Source organism: Electrona antarctica (genome assembly GCF_951216825.1).
Source record: "Electrona antarctica genome assembly, contig: scaffold_93, whole genome shotgun sequence".
Classification (NCBI taxonomy): Eukaryota; Metazoa; Chordata; class Actinopteri; order Myctophiformes; family Myctophidae; genus Electrona; species Electrona antarctica.
In genome coordinates, this window is record NW_027638165.1 from 409,520 (window position 1) to 429,519 (window position 20,000).

At 45.4% G+C, this 20,000-nt stretch overlaps 1 protein-coding gene across 1 annotated transcript in view; it reads left to right on the forward strand.

Moving 5' to 3' along the window:
• duox (dual oxidase) overlaps positions 1-20,000 on the forward strand; it is a gene marked incomplete at its 3' end in the record, with an annotated part of 125,429 nt that overhangs the window by 1,108 nt on the left and 104,321 nt on the right. The window contains exons 3-6 of the mRNA XM_079531231.1: positions 4,106-4,307; positions 10,671-10,837; positions 13,160-13,223; positions 16,719-16,815. Of these exons, the coding sequence (XP_079387357.1) occupies positions 4,106-4,307; positions 10,671-10,837; positions 13,160-13,223; positions 16,719-16,815 (530 nt within the window). The remainder of the gene's footprint in view (positions 1-4,105; positions 4,308-10,670; positions 10,838-13,159; positions 13,224-16,718; positions 16,816-20,000) is intronic.

Below are 20,000 nucleotides of genomic sequence, written 5' to 3' on the forward strand. Positions count from 1 at the left end.
CTATTACTATAGAGGACCAGCCAGAGCCCCAACAACCCCCCAACACAGGTTAGATAGACTATTACTATAGAGGACCATCCAGAGCCCCAACAACCCCCCAACACAGGTTAGATAGACTATTACTATAGAGGACCATCCAGAGCCCCAACAACCCCCCAACACAGGTTAGATAGACTATTACTATAGAGGACCATCCAGAGCCCCAACAACCCCCCAACACAGGTTAGATAGACTATTACTAGGACCAGCCAGAGCCCCAACAACCCCCCAACACAGGTTAGATAGACTATTATTACTATAGAGGACCATCCAGAGGCCCAACAACCCCCCAACACAGGTTAGATAGACTATTATTACTATAGAGGACCATCCAGAGCCCCAACAACCCCCCAACACAGGTTAGATAGACTATTATTACTATAGAGGACCAGCCAGAGCCCCAACAACCCCCCAACACAGGTTAGATAGACTATTACTATAGAGGACCATCCAGAGCCCCAACAACCCCCCAACACAGGTTAGATAGACTATTACTATAGAGGACCAGCCAGAGCCCCAACAACCCCCCAACACAGGTTAGATAGACTATTACTAGGACCAGCCAGAGCCCCAACAACCCCCCAACACAGGTTTAATATAGTTAACTATAGAGGACAAGGAGTCCAGCCAGAGCCCCAACAACCCACACCTGTAGGTTGTGGGTTGGGTAAAAATATAGTACAGGTAAAAATCTCTCTCTCTCTCTCTCTCTCTCTCTCTCTCTCTCTCTCTCTCTCTCTCTCTCTCGCTCTTTTTAAAAGCAAAGGTAAAAATCTCTCTCTGTTACCTCGACAATACAGCGGTTTTACGGGGCGACTTGTCCAGACTTTTGGGCGACCGTTCTTCGCGGTTTGGGGCGACTTGGAATTGGGGCGAGCAGTTTTGTATTCGCCCCAACAACCCAAGGACGGAAAAAACATTTCCAGAGGTGAGACAGTTGTATAGGTGGCTTGTGGAGGTGAGACAGGTGGCTAGTAGAGGTGAGACAGGTGGCTTGTGGAGGTGAGACAGGTGGCTAGTAGAGGTGAGACAGATGGCTTGTGGAGGTGAGACAGGTGGCTTGTGGAGGTGAGACAGGTGGCTTGTGGAGGTGAGACAGGTGGCTAGTAGAGGTGAGACAGGTGGCTTGTGGAGGTGAGACAGGTGGCTTGTAGAGGTGAGACAGGTGGCTAGTAGAGGTGAGACAGGTGGCTTGTGGAGGTGAGACAGGTGGCTTGTAGAGGTGAGACAGGTGGCTTGTAGAGGTGAGACAGGTGGCTAGTAGAGGTGAGACAGGTGGCTTGTGGAGGTGAGACAGGTGGCTTGTGGAGGTGAGACAGGTGGCTAGTAGAGGTGAGACAGGTGGCTTGTAGAGGTGAGACAGGTGGCTTGTAGAGGTGAGACAGGTGGCTTGTAGAGGTGAGACAGGTGGCTTGTAGAGGTGAGACAGGTGGCTAGTAGAGGTGAGACAGGTGGCTAGTAGAGGTGAGACAGGTGGCTAGTAGAGGTGAGACAGGTGGCTTGTGGAGGTGAGACAGGTGGCTTGTGGAGGTGAGACAGGTGGCTAGTAGAGGTGAGACAGGTGGCTTGTAGAGGTGAGACAGGTGGCTTGTGGAGGTGAGACAGGTGGCTAGTAGAGGTGAGACAGGTGGCTAGTAGAGGTGAGACAGGTGGCTAGTAGAGGTGAGACAGGTGGCTTGTGGAGGTGAGACAGGTGGCTTGTAGAGGTGAGACAGGTGGCTTGTGGAGGTGAGACAGGTGGCTTGTGGAGGTGAGACAGGTGGCTAGTAGAGGTGAGACAGGTGGCTTGTGGAGGTGAGACAGGTGGCTTGTAGAGGTGAGACAGGTGGCTTGTAGAGGTGAGACAGGTGGCTAGTAGAGGTGAGACAGGTGGCTTGTGGAGGTGAGACAGGTGGCTTGTGGAGGTGAGACAGGTGGCTAGTAGAGGTGAGACAGGTGGCTTGTAGAGGTGAGACAGGTGGCTAGTAGAGGTGAGACAGGTGGCTAGTAGAGGTGAGACAGGTGGCTAGTAGAGGTGAGACAGGTGGCTTGTAGAGGTGAGACAGGTGGCTAGTAGAGGTGAGACAGGTGGCTAGTAGAGGTGAGACAGGTTTGTTGGTGTTAAAACCCATTTAGATTCTAAAAACAATTCTTCTAAATCCTGACAGTTTTCTGAAAAACTATGGTTCTATGTCAGTGGTTCTATGTCAGTGTTTCTATGTCAGTGGTTCTATGTCAGTGTTTCTATGTCAGTGGTTCTATGTCAGTGTTTCTATGTCAGTGGTTCTATGTCAGTGGTTCTATGTCAGTGTTTCTATGTCAGTGGTTCTATGTCAGTGTTTCTATGTCAGTGGTTCTATGTCAGTGGTTATATGTCAGTGTTTCTATGTCAGTGGTTCTATGTCAGTGTTTCTATGTCAGTGGTTCTATGTCAGTGTTTCTATGTCAGTGGTTCTATGTCAGTGGTTCTATGTCAGTGTTTCTATGTCAGTGGTTCTATGTCAGTGTTTCTATGTCAGTGGTTCTATGTCAGTGGTTCTATGTCAGTGGTTCTATGTCAGTGGTTCTATGTCAGTGTTTCTATGTCAGTGGTTCTATGTCAGTGTTTCTATGTCAGTGGTTCTATGTCAGTGGTTCTATGTCAGTGTTTCTATGTCAGTGGTTCTATGTCAGTGTTTCTATGTCAGTGGTTCTATGTCAGTGGTTCTATGTCAGTGGTTCTATGTCAGTGTTTCTATGTCAGTGGTTCTATGTCAGTGGTTCTATGTCAGTGGTTCTATGTCAGTGGTTCTATGTGGTTCTATGTCAGTGGTTCTATGTCAGTGGTTCTTGGTTCTATGTCAGTGTTTCTATGTCAGTGGTTCTATGTCAGTGGTTCTATGTCAGTGGTTCTATGTCAGTGGTTCTATGTCAGTGGTTCTATGTCAGTGTTTCTATGTCAGTGGTTCTATGTCAGTGTTTCTATGTCAGTGTTTCTATGTCAGTGGTTCTATGTCAGTGTCTCTATGTCAGTGTTTCTATGTCAGTGGTTCTATGTCAGTGTTTCTATGTCAGTGGTTCTATGTCAGTGGTTCTATGTCAGTGTTTCTATGTCAGTGGTTCTATGTCAGTGTTTCTATGTCAGTGTTTCTATGTCAGTGGTTCTATGTCATTGTTTCTATGTCAGTGTTTCTATGTCAGTGTTTCTATGTCAGTGGTTCTATGTCAGTGGTTCTATGTCAGTGGTTCTATGTCAGTGATTCTATGTCAGTGATTCTATGTCAGTGGTTCTATGTCAGTGGTTCTATGTCAGTGGTTCTATGTCAGTGGTTCTATGTCAGTGGTTCTATGTCAGTGGTTCTCTATATGAATAGAGACGGCACCGGATATCTCCTCCCATCCACTTGCATTAAGTTGCTCAAAAGTGCATGAGGCGATTTCACTCAGGAACAGAGTGCATTCTGGGATGGATTTGCCCCAAACTCATGAACGCGCTGGCCGTTGACTATCATTGCACGCGTTCACGTATGAAACAGCGTTCACGTGTCATCATGAACGTGCACAATGATAGTCAACGGACCAGCGCGTTCATGAGTTTGGCCCAGCGCTGCAATACCAAATTCGGCCACTATGTCCATTTCGCCTGACGGCCAAGCTACACCAGGCTTTTCTCGCGCGTTTACCGTAAACGCGCGGCCCGCGCGCGGGAGAAAACGCGTGAGAAAAGCCTGGTGTAGCTTGGCCGTCAAGGTTTCCTCCGGGTGCCGTCTCTATTCATATATACTCTGAGCGCCCCCGCCCCCCCCCCCCCCAGAAGCAAAGATTTGAGTTAAAAACGTTCACTCTGAAATAATATATTCAAAAATAGCAGATCTACAAGCAGATCTACATGCTCGTAGCGCGGCACTCGGTGCCGCGCTATGAGCTTGTAGATCTGCTATTTTTCAACAGCTAAAGTATAACATAATCCTTAAAACACCAAACGGGGTTCCCGTTCTGAATGGGTTAAGTTGCAGGAAATGACAGATTTGGCTAGACAGTCAAATAACGGAGGATGATGAGATCATGATGATGTCATCATGATCTCACGATGATGTCATCCATCCAGGTGAACCTGGTGACGGCGTGGATGGATGGCAGCTCCATATATGGTCCTTCCACTTCCTGGTGCGACGCCCTGAGGAGTTTCTCCGGAGGTCGCCTGAGGTCGGGCGCCGAGTGGAACATGCCCCCCAGAGGAGGGGGTCGCTTCCTGATGTGGAGCGCTGGAGACCCTTCAACCGGGGAGCACGGTCCTGATGGACTCTATGGTAACCTTATGACCTTTATGGGGAGGGGAGGGGGTCTGGGGACCCCTCTACCGGGGAGCACGGTCCTGATGGACTCTATGGTAACCTTATGACCTTTATGGGGAGGGGAGGGGGTCTGGGGACCCCTCTACCGGGGAGCACGGTCCTGATGGACTCTATGGTAACCTTATGACCTTTATGGGGAGGGGAGGGGGTCTGGGGACCCCTCTACCAGGGAGCACGGTCCTGATGGACTCTATGGTAACCTTATGACCTTTATGGGGAGGGGAGGGGGTCTGGGGACCCCTCTACCGGGGAGCACGGTCCTGATGGACTCTATGGTAACCTTATGACCTTTATGGGGAGGGGAGGGGGTCTGGGGACCCCTCTACCAGGGAGCACGGTCCTGATGGACTCTATGGTAACCTTATGACCTTTATGGGGAGGGGAGGGGGTCTGGGGACCCCTCTACTGGGGAGCACGGTCCTGATGGACTCTATGGTAACCTTATGACCTTTATGGGGAGGGGAGGGGGTCTGGGGACCCCTCTACTGGGGAGCACGGTCCTGATGGACTCTATGGTAACCTTATGACCTTTATGGGGAGGGGAGGGGGTCTGGGGACCCCTCTACCGGGGAGCACGGTCCTGATGGACTCTATGGTAACCTTATGACCTTTATGGGGAGGGGAGGGGGTCTGGGGACCCCTCTACTGGGGAGCACGGTCCTGATGGACTCTATGGTAACCTTATGACCTTTATGGGGAGGGGGTCTGGGGACCCCTCTACTGGGGAGCACGGTCCTGATGGACTCTATGGTAACCTTATGACCTTTATGGGGAGGGGAGGGGGTCTGGGGACCCCTCTACTGGGGAGCATGGACCTGATGGGCTCTATGGTGAGTACTGGAGACCCCTCTACCAGGGAGCACGGTCCTGATGGACTCTATGGTAACCTTATGACCTTTATGGGGAGGGGAGGGGGTCTGGGGACCCCTCTACCGGGGAGCACGGTCCTGATGGACTCTATGGTAACCTTATGACCTTTATGGGGAGGGGAGGGGGTCTGGGGACCCCTCTACCAGGGAGCACGGTCCTGATGGACTCTATGGTAACCTTATGACCTTTATGGGGAGGGGAGGGGGTCTGGGGACCCCTCTACCGGGGAGCACGGTCCTGATGGACTCTATGGTAACCTTATGACCTTTATGGGGAGGGGAGGGGGTCTGGGGACCCCTCTACCAGGGAGCACGGTCCTGATGGACTCTATGGTAACCTTATGACCTTTATGGGGAGGGGAGGGGGTCTGGGGACCCCTCTACTGGGGAGCACGGTCCTGATGGACTCTATGGTAACCTTATGACCTTTATGGGGAGGGGAGGGGGTCTGGGGACCCCTCTACTGGGGAGCACGGTCCTGATGGACTCTATGGTAACCTTATGACCTTTATGGGGAGGGGAGGGGGTCTGGGGACCCCTCTACCGGGGAGCACGGTCCTGATGGACTCTATGGTAACCTTATGACCTTTATGGGGAGGGGAGGGGGTCTGGGGACCCCTCTACTGGGGAGCACGGTCCTGATGGACTCTATGGTAACCTTATGACCTTTATGGGGAGGGGGTCTGGGGACCCCTCTACTGGGGAGCACGGTCCTGATGGACTCTATGGTAACCTTATGACCTTTATGGGGAGGGGAGGGGGTCTGGGGACCCCTCTACTGGGGAGCATGGACCTGATGGGCTCTATGGTGAGTACTGGAGACCCCTCTACCGGGGACCCCTCTACTGGGGAGCACGGTCCTGATGGACTCTATGGTAACCTTATGACCTTTATGGGGAGGGGAGGGGGTCTGGGGACCCCTCTACCGGGGAGCACGGTCCTGATGGACTCTATGGTAACCTTATGACCTTTATGGGGAGGGGAGGGGGTCTGGGGACCCCTCTACTGGGGAGCATGGACCTGATGGGCTCTATGGTGAGTACTGGAGACCCCTCTACCGGGGACCCCTCTACTGGGGACCCCTCTACTGGGGACCCCTCTACGGGGGACCCCTCTACTGGGGACCATGGACCCCAGGGACTCTATGGTGAGTACACCCCTCTACAGGGGAGGGGGTCTGGGGACCTTTCTATACTGGGGACCATGGACCCCAGGGACTCTATGGTGAGTACACCCCTCTACAGGGGAGAGGCGTATTTACGCTCACGTAAATACGCTTGCGTTGTCGCACAGTGACTTCTCTGCGCAAAAACGCAGGTCACATTGAAAATGAACTATAGGCTCGTTTGCAAGGCCCTTTACTGTGCAAAACCTTCTCTACAGAGATTACATGGTGACAGAGCTCTTCATTCTCTACAGAGATGAAATGGTGACAGAGCTCTTCATTCTCTACAGAGATGAAATGGTGACAGAGCTCTTCATTCTTCCAGCCAGGCGGTTGAAAGTAATCACTCTCAGCACATTGACGTATGTATGACTGTGTGTTGTGTAGAGGCTGACCACAGACTGACCACAGGCTGACCACAGGCTGACTACACCCCCCCTGGTATCAGCCAGGCTACCACACCCTCCCCCTGCCATCACCCAGGCTGTTTAACCACCCCTACACCCTCCCCCTGCCATCACCCAGGCTGTTTAACCACCCCTACACCCTCCCCCTGCCATCACCCAGGCTGTTTAACCACCCCTACACCCTCCCCCTGCCATCACCCAGGCTGTTTAACCACCCCTACACCCTCCCCCTGCCATCACCCAGGCTGTTTAACCACCCCTACACCCTCCCCCTGCCATCACCCAGGCTGTTTAACCACCCCTACACCCTCCCCCTGCCATCACCCAGGCTGTTTAACCACCCCTACACCCTCCCCCTGCCATCACCCAGGCTGTTTAACCACCCCTACACCCTCCCCCTGCCATCACCCAGGCTGTGGCAGCCCAGGCTGTTATTACCTAGGCTGTGGAGCTGCTGCCTTTGTCAGCTGTGCTGTTTAACAAACTCCTCCATTATGACTCGTATTAGTGGTCAGCAGGCTTTAGAGTACAGGAGGTAATAGATTACACACCCCTCCATTATCACTGGAGAGTACAGGAGGTAATAGATTACACACCCCTCCATTATCACTGGAGAGTACAGGAGGTAATAGATTACACACCCCTCCATTATCACTGGAGAGTACAGGAGGTAATAGATTACACACCCCTCCATTATCACTGGAGAGTACAGGAGGTAATAGATTACACACCCCTCCATTATCACTGGAGAGTACAGGAGGTAATAGATTACACACCCCTCCATTATCACTGGAGAGTACAGGAGGTAATAGATTACACACCCCTCCATTATCACTGGAGAGTACAGGAGGTAATAGATTACACACCCCTCCATTATCACTGGAGAGTACAGGAGGTAATAGATTACACACCCCTCCATTATCACTGGAGAGTACAGGAGGTAATAGATTACACACCCCTCCATTATCACTGGAGAGTACAGGAGGTAATAGATTACACACCCCTCCATTATCACTGGAGAGTACAGGAGGTAATAGATTACACACCCCTCCATTATCACTGGAGAGTACAGGAGGTAATAGATTACACACCCCTCCATTATCACTGGAGAGTACAGGAGGTAATAGATTACACACCCCTCCATTATCACTGGAGAGTACAGGAGGTAATAGATTACACACCCCTCCATTATCACTGGAGAGTACAGGAGGTAATAGATTACACACCCCTCCATTATCACTGGAGAGTACAGGAGGTAATAGATTACACACCCCTCCATTATCACTGGAGAGTACAGGAGGTAATAGATTACACACCCCTCCATTATCACTGGAGAGTACAGGAGGTAATAGATTACACACCCCTCCATTATCACTGGAGAGTACAGGAGGTAATAGATTACACACCCCTCCATTATCACTGGAGAGTACAGGAGGTAATAGATTACACACCCCTCCATTATCACTGGAGAGTACAGGAGGTAATAGATTACACACCCCTCCATTATCACTGGAGAGTACAGGAGGTAATAGATTACACACCCCTCCATTATCACTGGAGAGTACAGGAGGTAATAGATTACACACCCCTCCATTATCACTGGAGAGTACAGGAGGTAATAGATTACACACCCCTCCATTATCACTGGAGAGTACAGGAGGTAATAGATTACACACCCCTCCATTATCACTGGAGAGTACAGGAGGTAATAGATTACACACCCCTCCATTATCACTGGAGAGTACAGGAGGTAATAGATTACACACCCCTCCATTATCACTGGAGAGTACAGGAGGTAATAGATTACACACCCCTCCATTATCACTGGAGAGTACAGGAGGTAATAGATTACACACCCCTCCATTATCACTGGAGAGTACAGGAGGTAATAGATTACACACCCCTCCATTATCACTGGAGAGTACAGGAGGTAATAGATTACACACCCCTCCATTATCACTGGAGAGTACAGGAGGTAATAGATTACACACCCCTCCATTATCACTGGAGAGTACAGGAGGTAATAGATTACACACCCCTCCATTATCACTGGAGAGTACAGGAGGTAATAGATTACACACCCCTCCATTATCACAAGGCCTGCTGGTACGCTGTGCACGTGCATGATGTGCACGTGCACATCATGCACGTGCACATCATGCACGTGCATGATGTGCACGTGCATGATGTGCACGTGCATCAGTGCACGTGCATCAGTGCACATGGTGCAAAGTGAAACTGAGGTAGGAAGGCTACTCTCTCTCCTTCAAATTCAATGTCTCTCCTAGCGTGTGATCTAGCTTTAGTCCTGAAGAGAATAATTATTTTAAACTAATTGTGATCTAGCTTTAGTCCTGAAGAGAATAATTATTTTAAACTAATTGTGATCTAGCTTTAGTCCTGAAGAGAATAATTATTTTAAACTAATTGTGACCTAGCTTTAGTCCTGAAGAGAATAATTATTTTAAACTAATTGTGATCTAGCTTTAGTCCTGAAGAGAATAATTATTTTAAACTAATTGTGATCTAGCTTTAGTCCTGAAGAGAATAATTATTTTAAACTAATTGTGACCTAGCTTTAGTCCTGAAGAGAATAATTATTTTAAACTAATTGTGATCTAGCTTTAGTCCTGAAGAGAATAATTATTTTAAACTAATTGTGATCTAGCTTTAGTCCTGAAGAGAATAATTATTTTAAACTAATTGTGATCTAGCTTTAGTCCTGAAGAGAATACATAATTTAAACTAATTGTGATCTAGCTTTAGTCCTGAAGAGAATAAATAATTTAAACTAATTGTGATCTAGCTTTAGTCCTGAAGAGAATACATAATTTAAACTAATTGTGATCTAGCTTTAGTCCTGAAGAGAATAAATAATTTAAACTAATTGTGATCTAGCTTTAGTCCTGAAGAGAATAATTATTTTAAACTAATTGTGATCTAGCTTTAGTCCTGAAGAGAATACATAATTTAAACTAATTGTGATCTAGCTTTAGTCCTGAAGAGAATACATAATTTAAACTAATTGTGATCTAGCTTTAGTCCTGAAGAGAATAAATAATTTAAACTAATTGTGATCTAGCTTTAGTCCTGAAGAGAATACATAATTTAAACTAATTGTGATCTAGCTTTAGTCCTGAAGAGAATAATTATTTTAAACTAATTGTGATCTAGCTTTAGTCCTGAAGAGAATACATAATTTAAACTAATTGTGATCTAGCTTTAGTCCTGAAGAGAATACATAATTTAAACTAATTGTGATCTAGCTTTAGTCCTGAAGAGAATAATTATTTTAAACTAATTGTGATCTAGCTTTAGTCCTGAAGAGAATAATTAATTTAAATTAATTGTGATCTAGCTTTAGTCTGTGTTGATTTGATGACAGTCACACATGTATACACCATTGTAGGATGGGTAGGATGGAGTAGCCAATGAGATTCATCTATGTTACAGAGCTGGGTAACTCCTGGGCCAATGAGATTCATCTATGTTACAGAGCTGGGTAACTCCTGGGCCAATGAGATTCATCTATGTTACAGAGCTGGGTAACTCCTGGTAGATTCCTCTATGTTACAGAGCTGGGTAACTCCTGGGCCAATGAGATTCATCTATGTTACAGAGCTGGGTAACTCCTGGGCCAATGAGATTCCTCTATGTTACAGAGCTGGGTAACTCCTGAGCCAATGAGATTCATCTATGTTACAGAGCTGGGTAACTCCTGGGCCAATGAGATTCATCTATGTTACAGAGCTGGGTAACTCCTGGGCCAATGAGATTCCTCTATGTTACAGAGCTGGGTAACTCCTGGGCCAATGAGATTCATCTATGTTACAGAGCTGGGTAACTCCTGGGCCAATGAGATTCATCTATGTTACAGAGCTGGGTAACTCCTGGGCCAATGAGAACGTGTTCACGGCGGCCGTAGGGATCATGTGGTTTCGCTTCCATAACTTCGTGGCCGCGCGGCTCCAGATGGAGCATCCTGATTGGTCGGACCAGAAGCTCTTCCAAAACGCCAGGAAGCACGTGGTGGCAACGTTCCAGGTACGCACGCACGCACGCACGCACCTCACGCACGCACGCACGCACGCACGCACGCACGCACGCACGCACCTCACGTGCATGTTTTTTCTCCTCTGGTGAAAAGCTGGAGGCTGAACGATAGCACAGGGGTTAGGGTTAACCCTCATTCAGATCTACGATAGCAGACCCTCATTCAGATCTACGATAGCAGACCCTCATTCAGATCTACGATAGCAGACCCTCATTCAGATCTAGAATCTCCACAAGATTATATATAAATATGTATTGTCTTTAGTCTGTAGTTGCTGAACATTAACTACATTAATAATATATAAATATGTATTGTCTTTAGTCTGTAGTTGCTGAACATTAACTACATTAATTATGTATAAATATGTATTGTCTTTAGTCTGTAGTTGCTGAACATTAACTACATTAATTATGTATAAATATGTATTGTCTTTAGTCTGTAGTTGCTGAACATTACTACATTAATTATATATAAATATGTATTGTCTTTAGTCTGTAGTTGCTGAACATTACTACATTAATTATATATAAATATGTATTGTCTTTAGTCTGTAGTTGCTGAACATTAACTACATTAATTATGTATAAATATGTATTGTCTTTAGTCTGTAGTTGCTGAACATTAACTACATTAATTATGTATAAATATGTATTGTCTTTAGTCTGTAGTTGCTGAACATTACTACATTAATTATATATAAATATGTATTGTCTTTAGTCTGTAGTTGCTGAACATTACTACATTAAATATATATAAATATGTATTGTCTTTAGTCTGTAGTTGCTGAACATGAACTACATTAATTATATATAAATATGTATTGTCTTTAGTCTGTAGTTGCTGAATATTACTACATTAATTATGTATAAATATGTATTGTCTTTAGTCTGTAGTTGCTGAACATTAACTACATTAATTATATATAAATATGTATTGTCTTTAGTCTGTAGTTGCTGAACATTAACTACATTAATTATATATAAATATGTATTGTCTTTAGTCTGTAGTTGCTGAACATTACTACATTAATTATATATAAATATGTATTGTCTTTAGTCTGTAGTTGCTGAATATTACTACATTAATTATATATAAATATGTATTGTCTTTAGTCTGTAGTTGCTGAACATTAACTACATTAATTATATATAAATATGTATTGTCTTTAGTCTGTAGTTGCTGAACATTAACTACATTAATTATATATAAATATGTATTGTCTTTAGTCTGTAGTTGCTGAACATTACTACATTAATTATGTATAAATATGTATTGTCTTTAGTCTGTAGTTGCTGAACATTACTACATTAATTATATATAAATATGTATTGTCTTTAGTCTGTAGTTGCTGAACATTACTACATTAATTATATATAAATATGTATTGTCTTTAGTCTGTAGTTGCTGAACATTAACTACATTAATTATATATAAATATGTATTGTCTTTAGTCTGTAGTTGCTGAACATTAACTACATTAATTATATATAAATATGTATTGTCTTTAGTCTGTAGTTGCTGAACATTACTACATTAATTATGTATAAATATGTATTGTCTTTAGTCTGTAGTTGCTGAACATTAACTACATTAATTATATATAAATATGTATTGTCTTTAGTCTGTAGTTGCTGAACATTACTACAATAATTATATATAAATATGTATTGTCTTTAGTCTGTAGTTGCTGAACATTAACTACATTAATTATATATAAATATGTATTGTCTTTAGTCTGTAGTTGCTGAACATTAACTACATTAATTATATATAAATATGTATTGTCTTTAGTCTGTAGTTGCTGAACATTAACTACATTAATTATATATAAATATGTATTGTCTTTAGTCTGTAGTTGCTGAACATTAACTACATTAATTATATATAAATATGTATTGTCTTTAGTCTGTAGTTGCTGAACATTAACTACATTAATTATATATAAATATGTATTGTCTTTAGTCTGTAGTTGCTGAACATTAACTACATTAATTATATATAAATATGTATTGTCTTTAGTCTGTAGTTGCTGAACATTAACTACATTAATTATATATAAATATGTATGTATGAACATCTCTATGTTCTAAATGTGTCGCCTGGAGCCATAACTACTGTGGCTTTAAACAGACAATATCAAAGAGCTTAAAGACTTAAACCTCTTAAAGCAAAAACACACACACACACACACACACACACACACACACACACACACACACACACACACACACACACACACACACACACACACACACACACACACACACACACACACACAGGTCTCTCTAATGGTTCTGTGTTGTTTTCATTAGAATATCGCCCTCTATGAATGGCTGCCTGGTTACCTAGGCAACAAGCAGCTGCCTCCATACCCAGGTGAGGAACGTGTGTGTGTGTGTGTGTGTGTGTGTGTGTGTGTGTGTGTGTGTGTGTGTGTGTGTGTGTGTGTGTGTGTGTGTGTGTGTGTGTGTGTGTGTGTGTGTGTGTGTGTGTGTGTGTGTGTGTAAAGGGGTGTGGTTTAGAAGAGCTTATAATGCGTCCAGTCAGCAGAAACATGAGTCACTACAGCACTGCTTCTCAACCTGTGGCCCGGGACCCCCTAGGGGAGCCCCTAGAGGACCCCAGGGACCCCCTAGAGGACCCCAGGGACCCCCTAGGGCCCCCAGAACACTGGGGAAACATTGGCCACATTGGTCAGATTAAGACCATAGGCCTATACTGACTATAAGTGGCCAAATTTGACTGAGGGACTGCCATTGATTTTTTTTTTAATTTTCGTGTCATGTGAAATCAGGGAATCGTAGCTTCAAGTTGACATATTGGTTGTTCAGTTTGACCCACCAGTTTTGGAGATATGGCTCATAGAGTAATGTCTTGCAGAGAAACAGCGAGTTGAGAAAACAGGTCGTATCTGTACCATTGTACAGTCTATATAGTCCTACCATACAAAATACTGAAAGCTGGGAGAGCACTTGAGGAAGTGATGACAGGATGAGAACACATTACTTATGAAATATGAAGAATTATTGGTTCCAGATTCCACATTATCCCCCCTCATGACCGTCCACAAAACTGTCATGTTAAAAAATATTAACATGGAACCATAATTCTCTTTCACCCCCCTTGACCTTCAGCTGAACACTATGCATTCGAAGACACCAGAAATAGCAGCATTATAATGTCAGAAATGCCCCAAAAATGCAAACACAGACATTTAAGATTACAGCTTGTCATAAATGATTACATTACATTACATTTCATCGTCGATGTGCTTTTAAGACTCTCTCTGTGTTACTTTAATTTTAGGCTAAAACGTAAAAAAGAAACACTAACAACATACACCTTCACGACACTGTGTGTTTCTCTGCCTAACGGGACCCTTGTGAGACCCTCACGGTGTACATTGTGTGTGTCTCAGTGAGACCCTCACGGTGTACATTGAGACTCTCACGGTGTACATTGAGACCCTCACGGTGTACATTGAGACCCTCACGGTGTACCTTGTGTGTTTCTCAGCCTAACGTTACGACCGTGTTTGCTCTGTGTTTTGACTCGCTTTGAGTCGTTTCCATTGTTACTCAACCTGTTACTCTAAGCCTCATAAGTACAGCAGGGATGTTATGTGGGCGTGTTGGGGTGTGGACCACCACAGTGGATGTGCGTGCGTGCGTGCGTGCGTGCGTGCGTGCGTGCGTGCGTGCGTGCGTGCGTGCGTGCGTGCGTGCGTGCGTGCGTGCGTGCGTGCGTGCGTGCGTGCGTGTGTGCGTGCGTGCGTGCATGCGTGCGTGCGTGCGGTCGGGCTGGGGGTGGGGGGGGGGTTTGGGGGGCAGGTCTGAACATATAGGAATAGGTATTAACTAGAAAGATGCAATCCTGGTAACATTGCAGTGGTTTAGCCTCTAAGAGTGACCTGATGGTTTAGCCTCTAACAGAGTGACCTGATGGTTTAGCCTCTAACAGAGTGACCTGATGGTTTAGCCTCTAACAGAGTGACCTGATGGTTTAGCCTCTAACAGAGTGACCTGATGGTTTAGCCTCTAACGGAGTGACCTGATGGTTTAGCCTCTAACAGAGTGACCTGATGGTTTAGCCTCTAACGGAGTGACCTGATGGTTTAGCCTCTAACAGAGTGACCTGATGGTTTAGCCTCTAACGGAGTGACCTGATGGTTTAGCCTCTAACAGAGTGACCTGATGGTTTAGCCTCTAACAGAGTGACCTGATGGTTTAGCCTCTAACGGAGTGACCTGATGGTTTAGCCTCTAACAGAGTGACCTGATGGTTTAGCCTCTAACGGAGTGACCTGATGGTTTAGCCTCTAACAGAGTGACCTGATGGTTTAGCCTCTAACGGAGTGACCTGATGGTTTAGCCTCTAACGGAGTGACCTGATGATGTTCTAAGGTTTAGCCTCTAAGAGTGACCTGATGGTTTAGCCTCTAACGGAGTGACCTGATGGTTTAGCCTCTAACGGAGTGACCTGATGGTTTAGCCTCTAACAGAGTGACCTGATGGTTTAGCCTCTAACGGAGTGACCTGATGGTTTAGCCTCTAACAGAGTGACCTGATGGTTTAGCCTCTAACGGAGTGACCTGATGGTTTAGCCTCTAACAGAGTGACCTGATGGTTTAGCCTCTAACGGAGTGACCTGATGGTTTAGCCTCTAACGGAGTGACCTGATGATGTTCTAAGGTTTAGCCTCTAAGAGTGACCTGATGGTTTAGCCTCTAACGGAGTGACCTGATGGTTTAGCCTCTAACGGAGTGACCTGATGGTTTAGCCTCTAACGGAGTGACCTGATGGTTTAGCCTCTAACGGAGTGACCTGATGGTTTAGCCTCTAACGGAGTGACCTGATGGTTTAGCCTCTAACAGAGTGACCTGATGGTTTAGCCTCTAACAGAGTGACCTGATGGTTTAGCCTCTAACAGAGTGACCTGATGGTTTAGCCTCTAACAGAGTGACCTGATGGTTTAGCCTCTAACAGAGTGACCTGATGGTTTAGCCTCTAACGGAGTGACCTGATGGTTTAGCCTCTAACGGAGTGACCTGATGGTTTAGCCTCTAACGGAGTGACCTGATGGTTTAGCCTCTAACGGAGTGACCTGATGGTTTAGCCTCTAACAGAGTGACCTGATGGTTTAGCCTCTAACAGAGTGACCTGATGGTTTAGCCTCTAACAGAGTGACCTGATGGTTTAGCCTCTAACAGAGTGACCTGATGGTTTAGCCTCTAACAGAGTGACCTGATGGTTTAGCCTCTAACAATGACCTGATGTTCTAAGTGGTTTAGAAATGAAATGAAAAAATTAGACCCGTCTGAAGTGAGTGGTGCTGTACTGTGCTGTGCTGTGCTGTGCTGTGCTGTGCTGTGCTGTGCTGTGCTGTGCTGTGCTGTGCTGTCCTGTGCTGTGCTGTGCTGTGCTGTGCTGTGCTGTCCTGTCCTGTCCTGTCCTGTCCTGTGCTGTGCTGTGCTGTGCTGTGCTGTGCTGTGCTGTACTGTACTGTGCTGTGCTGTGCTGTGCTGTGCTGTGCTGTGCTGTGCTGTGCTGTGCTGTGCTGTGCTCTGCTGTGCTGTGCTGTGCTGTGCTGTACAGGCCCTCCTCCCTGGCCCTCCCTGGCCTGTCTGTGTCTGTGTGTTAGGCTGTGCAACAGTGACACTTGGTGGTGAAAAAACTGTATTTTTGTGCTCGGACACAGGGACAGACACAGCCACACACATAGCTGTCTATATGAGTGGTCTTATCATTATACATCATCTCACGAACACCTGAATTCAGGTGATTGGTTAAGGCCTATTCATAGTCTGGATTTTCGGTGGTGAGGTGTTCTGATGGTTTCAGGGTCTCAGAAGTTAATGTTCTGATGGTTTCAGGGTATCAGAAGTTTGTGGATCCAGGCATCTCTCCAGAGTTCCAGGTGGCTGCGTTCCGCTTTGGGATGTCCATGGCTCCACCTGGAGTCTACATGAGGTACTGCATGTTGTTCTGTCCATGGCTCCACCTGGAGTCTACATGAGGTACTGCATGTGTTCTTCTTTATTCTGGACGACTACCTAACAGTAACGTTTTCCATAAGGGATAATGTCTGGCTGAGTGGTCTGTGTTTATAGATTAATCACGACAGGCTTATTAACCACTGAGGCGACAGCAGAGGTGGTTCATCAGGTGTATTTTTACATCAAAAGTCCATAAAAAGCCAAAGTTAATCACTCCATGTGAAGGAAAACGTGCTGCGTGACGACGTTCCGCTACTCTTATGAGAATAAATGAACCTTGATTTCATTCACTTTCATTCGTTTGATTCCCATCGCTGCACCTTCCTCCAAACCGGTGGTTTCCAAAGTGGGGTCCGGGGACCCCCAGGGGTCCTTGAGGGAGTTCCAGGGGGTCCGGGGACCCCCAGGGGTCCTTGAGGGAGTTCCAGGGGGTACCCAGCTAAATAATAGTTTGGAACCAAATGGACCCTTATGGGTCTGTAACTCTGAGAGTGTACAAATGGAACCAAATGGACCCGTTAGGGTCCATTTGGTTCCATTTGAATTCCATTCAGAGTTAAATTACTCTGAACACACTGATTCCATCTCCTCTAAACACACTGATTCCATCTCCTTCCTCTAAACACACTGATTCCATCTCCTTCCTCCAAACACACTGATTCCACCTCCTTCCTCTAATCACACTGATTCCATCTCCTCTAATCACACTGATTCCACCTCCTTCCTCTAAACACACTGATTCCACCTCCTTCCTCTAATCACACTGATTCCATCTCCTCGAATCACACTGATTCCACCTCCTTCCTCTAAACACACTGATTCCATCTCCTTCCTCTAAACACACTGATTCTATCTCCTCTAAACACACTGATTCCATCTCCTTCCTCTAATCACACTGATTCCACCTCCTCTAATCACACTGATTCCATCTCCTTCCTCTAAACACACTGATTCCATCTCCTTCCTCTAATCACACTGATTCCATCTCCTCTAATCAAACTGATTCCATCTCCTTCCTCTAAACACACTGATTCCATCTCCTTCCTCTAAACACACTGATTCCATCTCCTCTAATCACACTGATTCCATCTCCTCTAATCACACTGATTCCATCTCCTTCCTCTAATCACACTGATTCCATCTCCTCTAAACACACTGATTCCATCTCCTCTAATCACACTGATTCCATCTCCTCTAATCACACTGATTCCATCTCCTCTAATCACACTGATTCCATCTCCTCTAAACACACTGATTCCATCTCCTCTAATCACACTGATTCCATCTCCTCTAATCACACTGATTCCATCTCCTCTAATCACACTGATTCCATCTCCTCTAAACACACTGATTCCATCTCCTCTAATCACACTGATTCCACCTCCTTCCTCCAAACACACTGATTCCACCTCCTTCCTCTAATCACACTGATTCCATCTCCTCTAAACACACTGATTCCATCTCCTCTAATCACACTGATTCCATCTCCTCTAAACACACTGATTCCATCTCCTCTAATCACACTGATTCCATCTCCTTCCTCTAATCACACTGATTCCATCTCCTCTAAACACACTGATTCCATCTCCTCTAATCACACTGATTCCACCTCCTTCCTCTAATCACACTGATTCCATCTCCTCTAATCACACTGATTCCACCTCCTTCCTCTAATCACACTGATTCCATCTCCTCTAATCACACTGATTCCATCTCGTTCCTCTAATCACACTGATTCCATCTCCTCTAAACACACTGATTCCATCTCCTTCCTCTAAACACACTGATTCCATCTCCTTCCTCTAATCACACTGATTCCATCTCCTCTAATCACACTGATTCCATCTCCTTCCTCTAATCACACTGATTCCATCTCCTTCCTCTAATCACACTGATTCCATCTCCTTCCTCTAATCACACTGATTCCATCTCCTCTAAACACACTGATTCCATCTCCTTCCTCTAAATACACTGATTCGATCTCCTTCCTCTAATCACACTGATTCCATCTCCTTCCTCTAATCACACTGATTCCATCTCCTTCCTCTAATCACACTGATTCCATCTCCTTCCTCTAATCACACTGATTCCATCTCCTCTAAACACACTGATTCCATCTCCTTCCTCTAAACACACTGATTCCATCTCCTTCCTCTAATCACACTGATTCCATCTCCTTCCTCTAATCACACTGATTCCATCTCCTTCCTCTAATCACACTGATTCCATCTCCTCTAAACACACTGATTCCATCTCCTTCCTTTAAACACACTGATTCCATCTCCTTCCTCTAATCACACTGATTCCATCTCCTTCCTCTAATCACCCTGATTCCATCTCCTTCCTCTAATCACACTGATTCCATCTCCTTCCTCTAATCACACTGATTCCATCTCCTTCCTCTAATCACACTGATTCCATCTCCTTCCTCTAATCACACTGATTCCATCTCCTTCCTTTAATCACACTGATTCCATCTCCTTCCTCTAAACACACTGATTCCATCTCCTTCCTCTAATCACACTGATTCCATCTCCTTCCTCTAATCACACTGATTCCATCTCCTTCCTTTAATCACACTGATTCCATCTCCTTCCTCTAATCACACTGATTCCATCTCCTTCCTCTAAACACACTGATTCCATCTCCTTCCTCTAATCACACTGATTCCATCTCCTTCTTCTAATCACACTGATTCCATCTCCTTCCTCTAATCACACTGATTCCATCTCCTTCCTCTAAACACACTGATTCCATCTCCTTCCTCTAATCACACTGATTCCATCTCCTTCCTCTAATCACACTGATTCCATCTCCTTCCTCTAATCACACTGATTCCATCTCCTTCCTCTAATCACACTGATTCCATCTCCTTCCTCTAAACACACTGATTCCATCTCCTTCCTCTAATCACACTGATTCCTTCTCCTTCCTCTAATCACACTGATTCCATCTCCTTCCTCTAATCACACTGATTCCATCTCCTCTAATCACACTGATTCCATCTCCTTCCTCTAATCACACTGATTCCATCTCCTTCCTCTAATCACACTGATTCCATCTCCTTCCTCTAATCACACTGATTCCATCTCCTTCCTCTAAACACACTGATTCCATCTCCTTCTTCTAATCACACTGATTCCATCTCCTTCCTCTAAT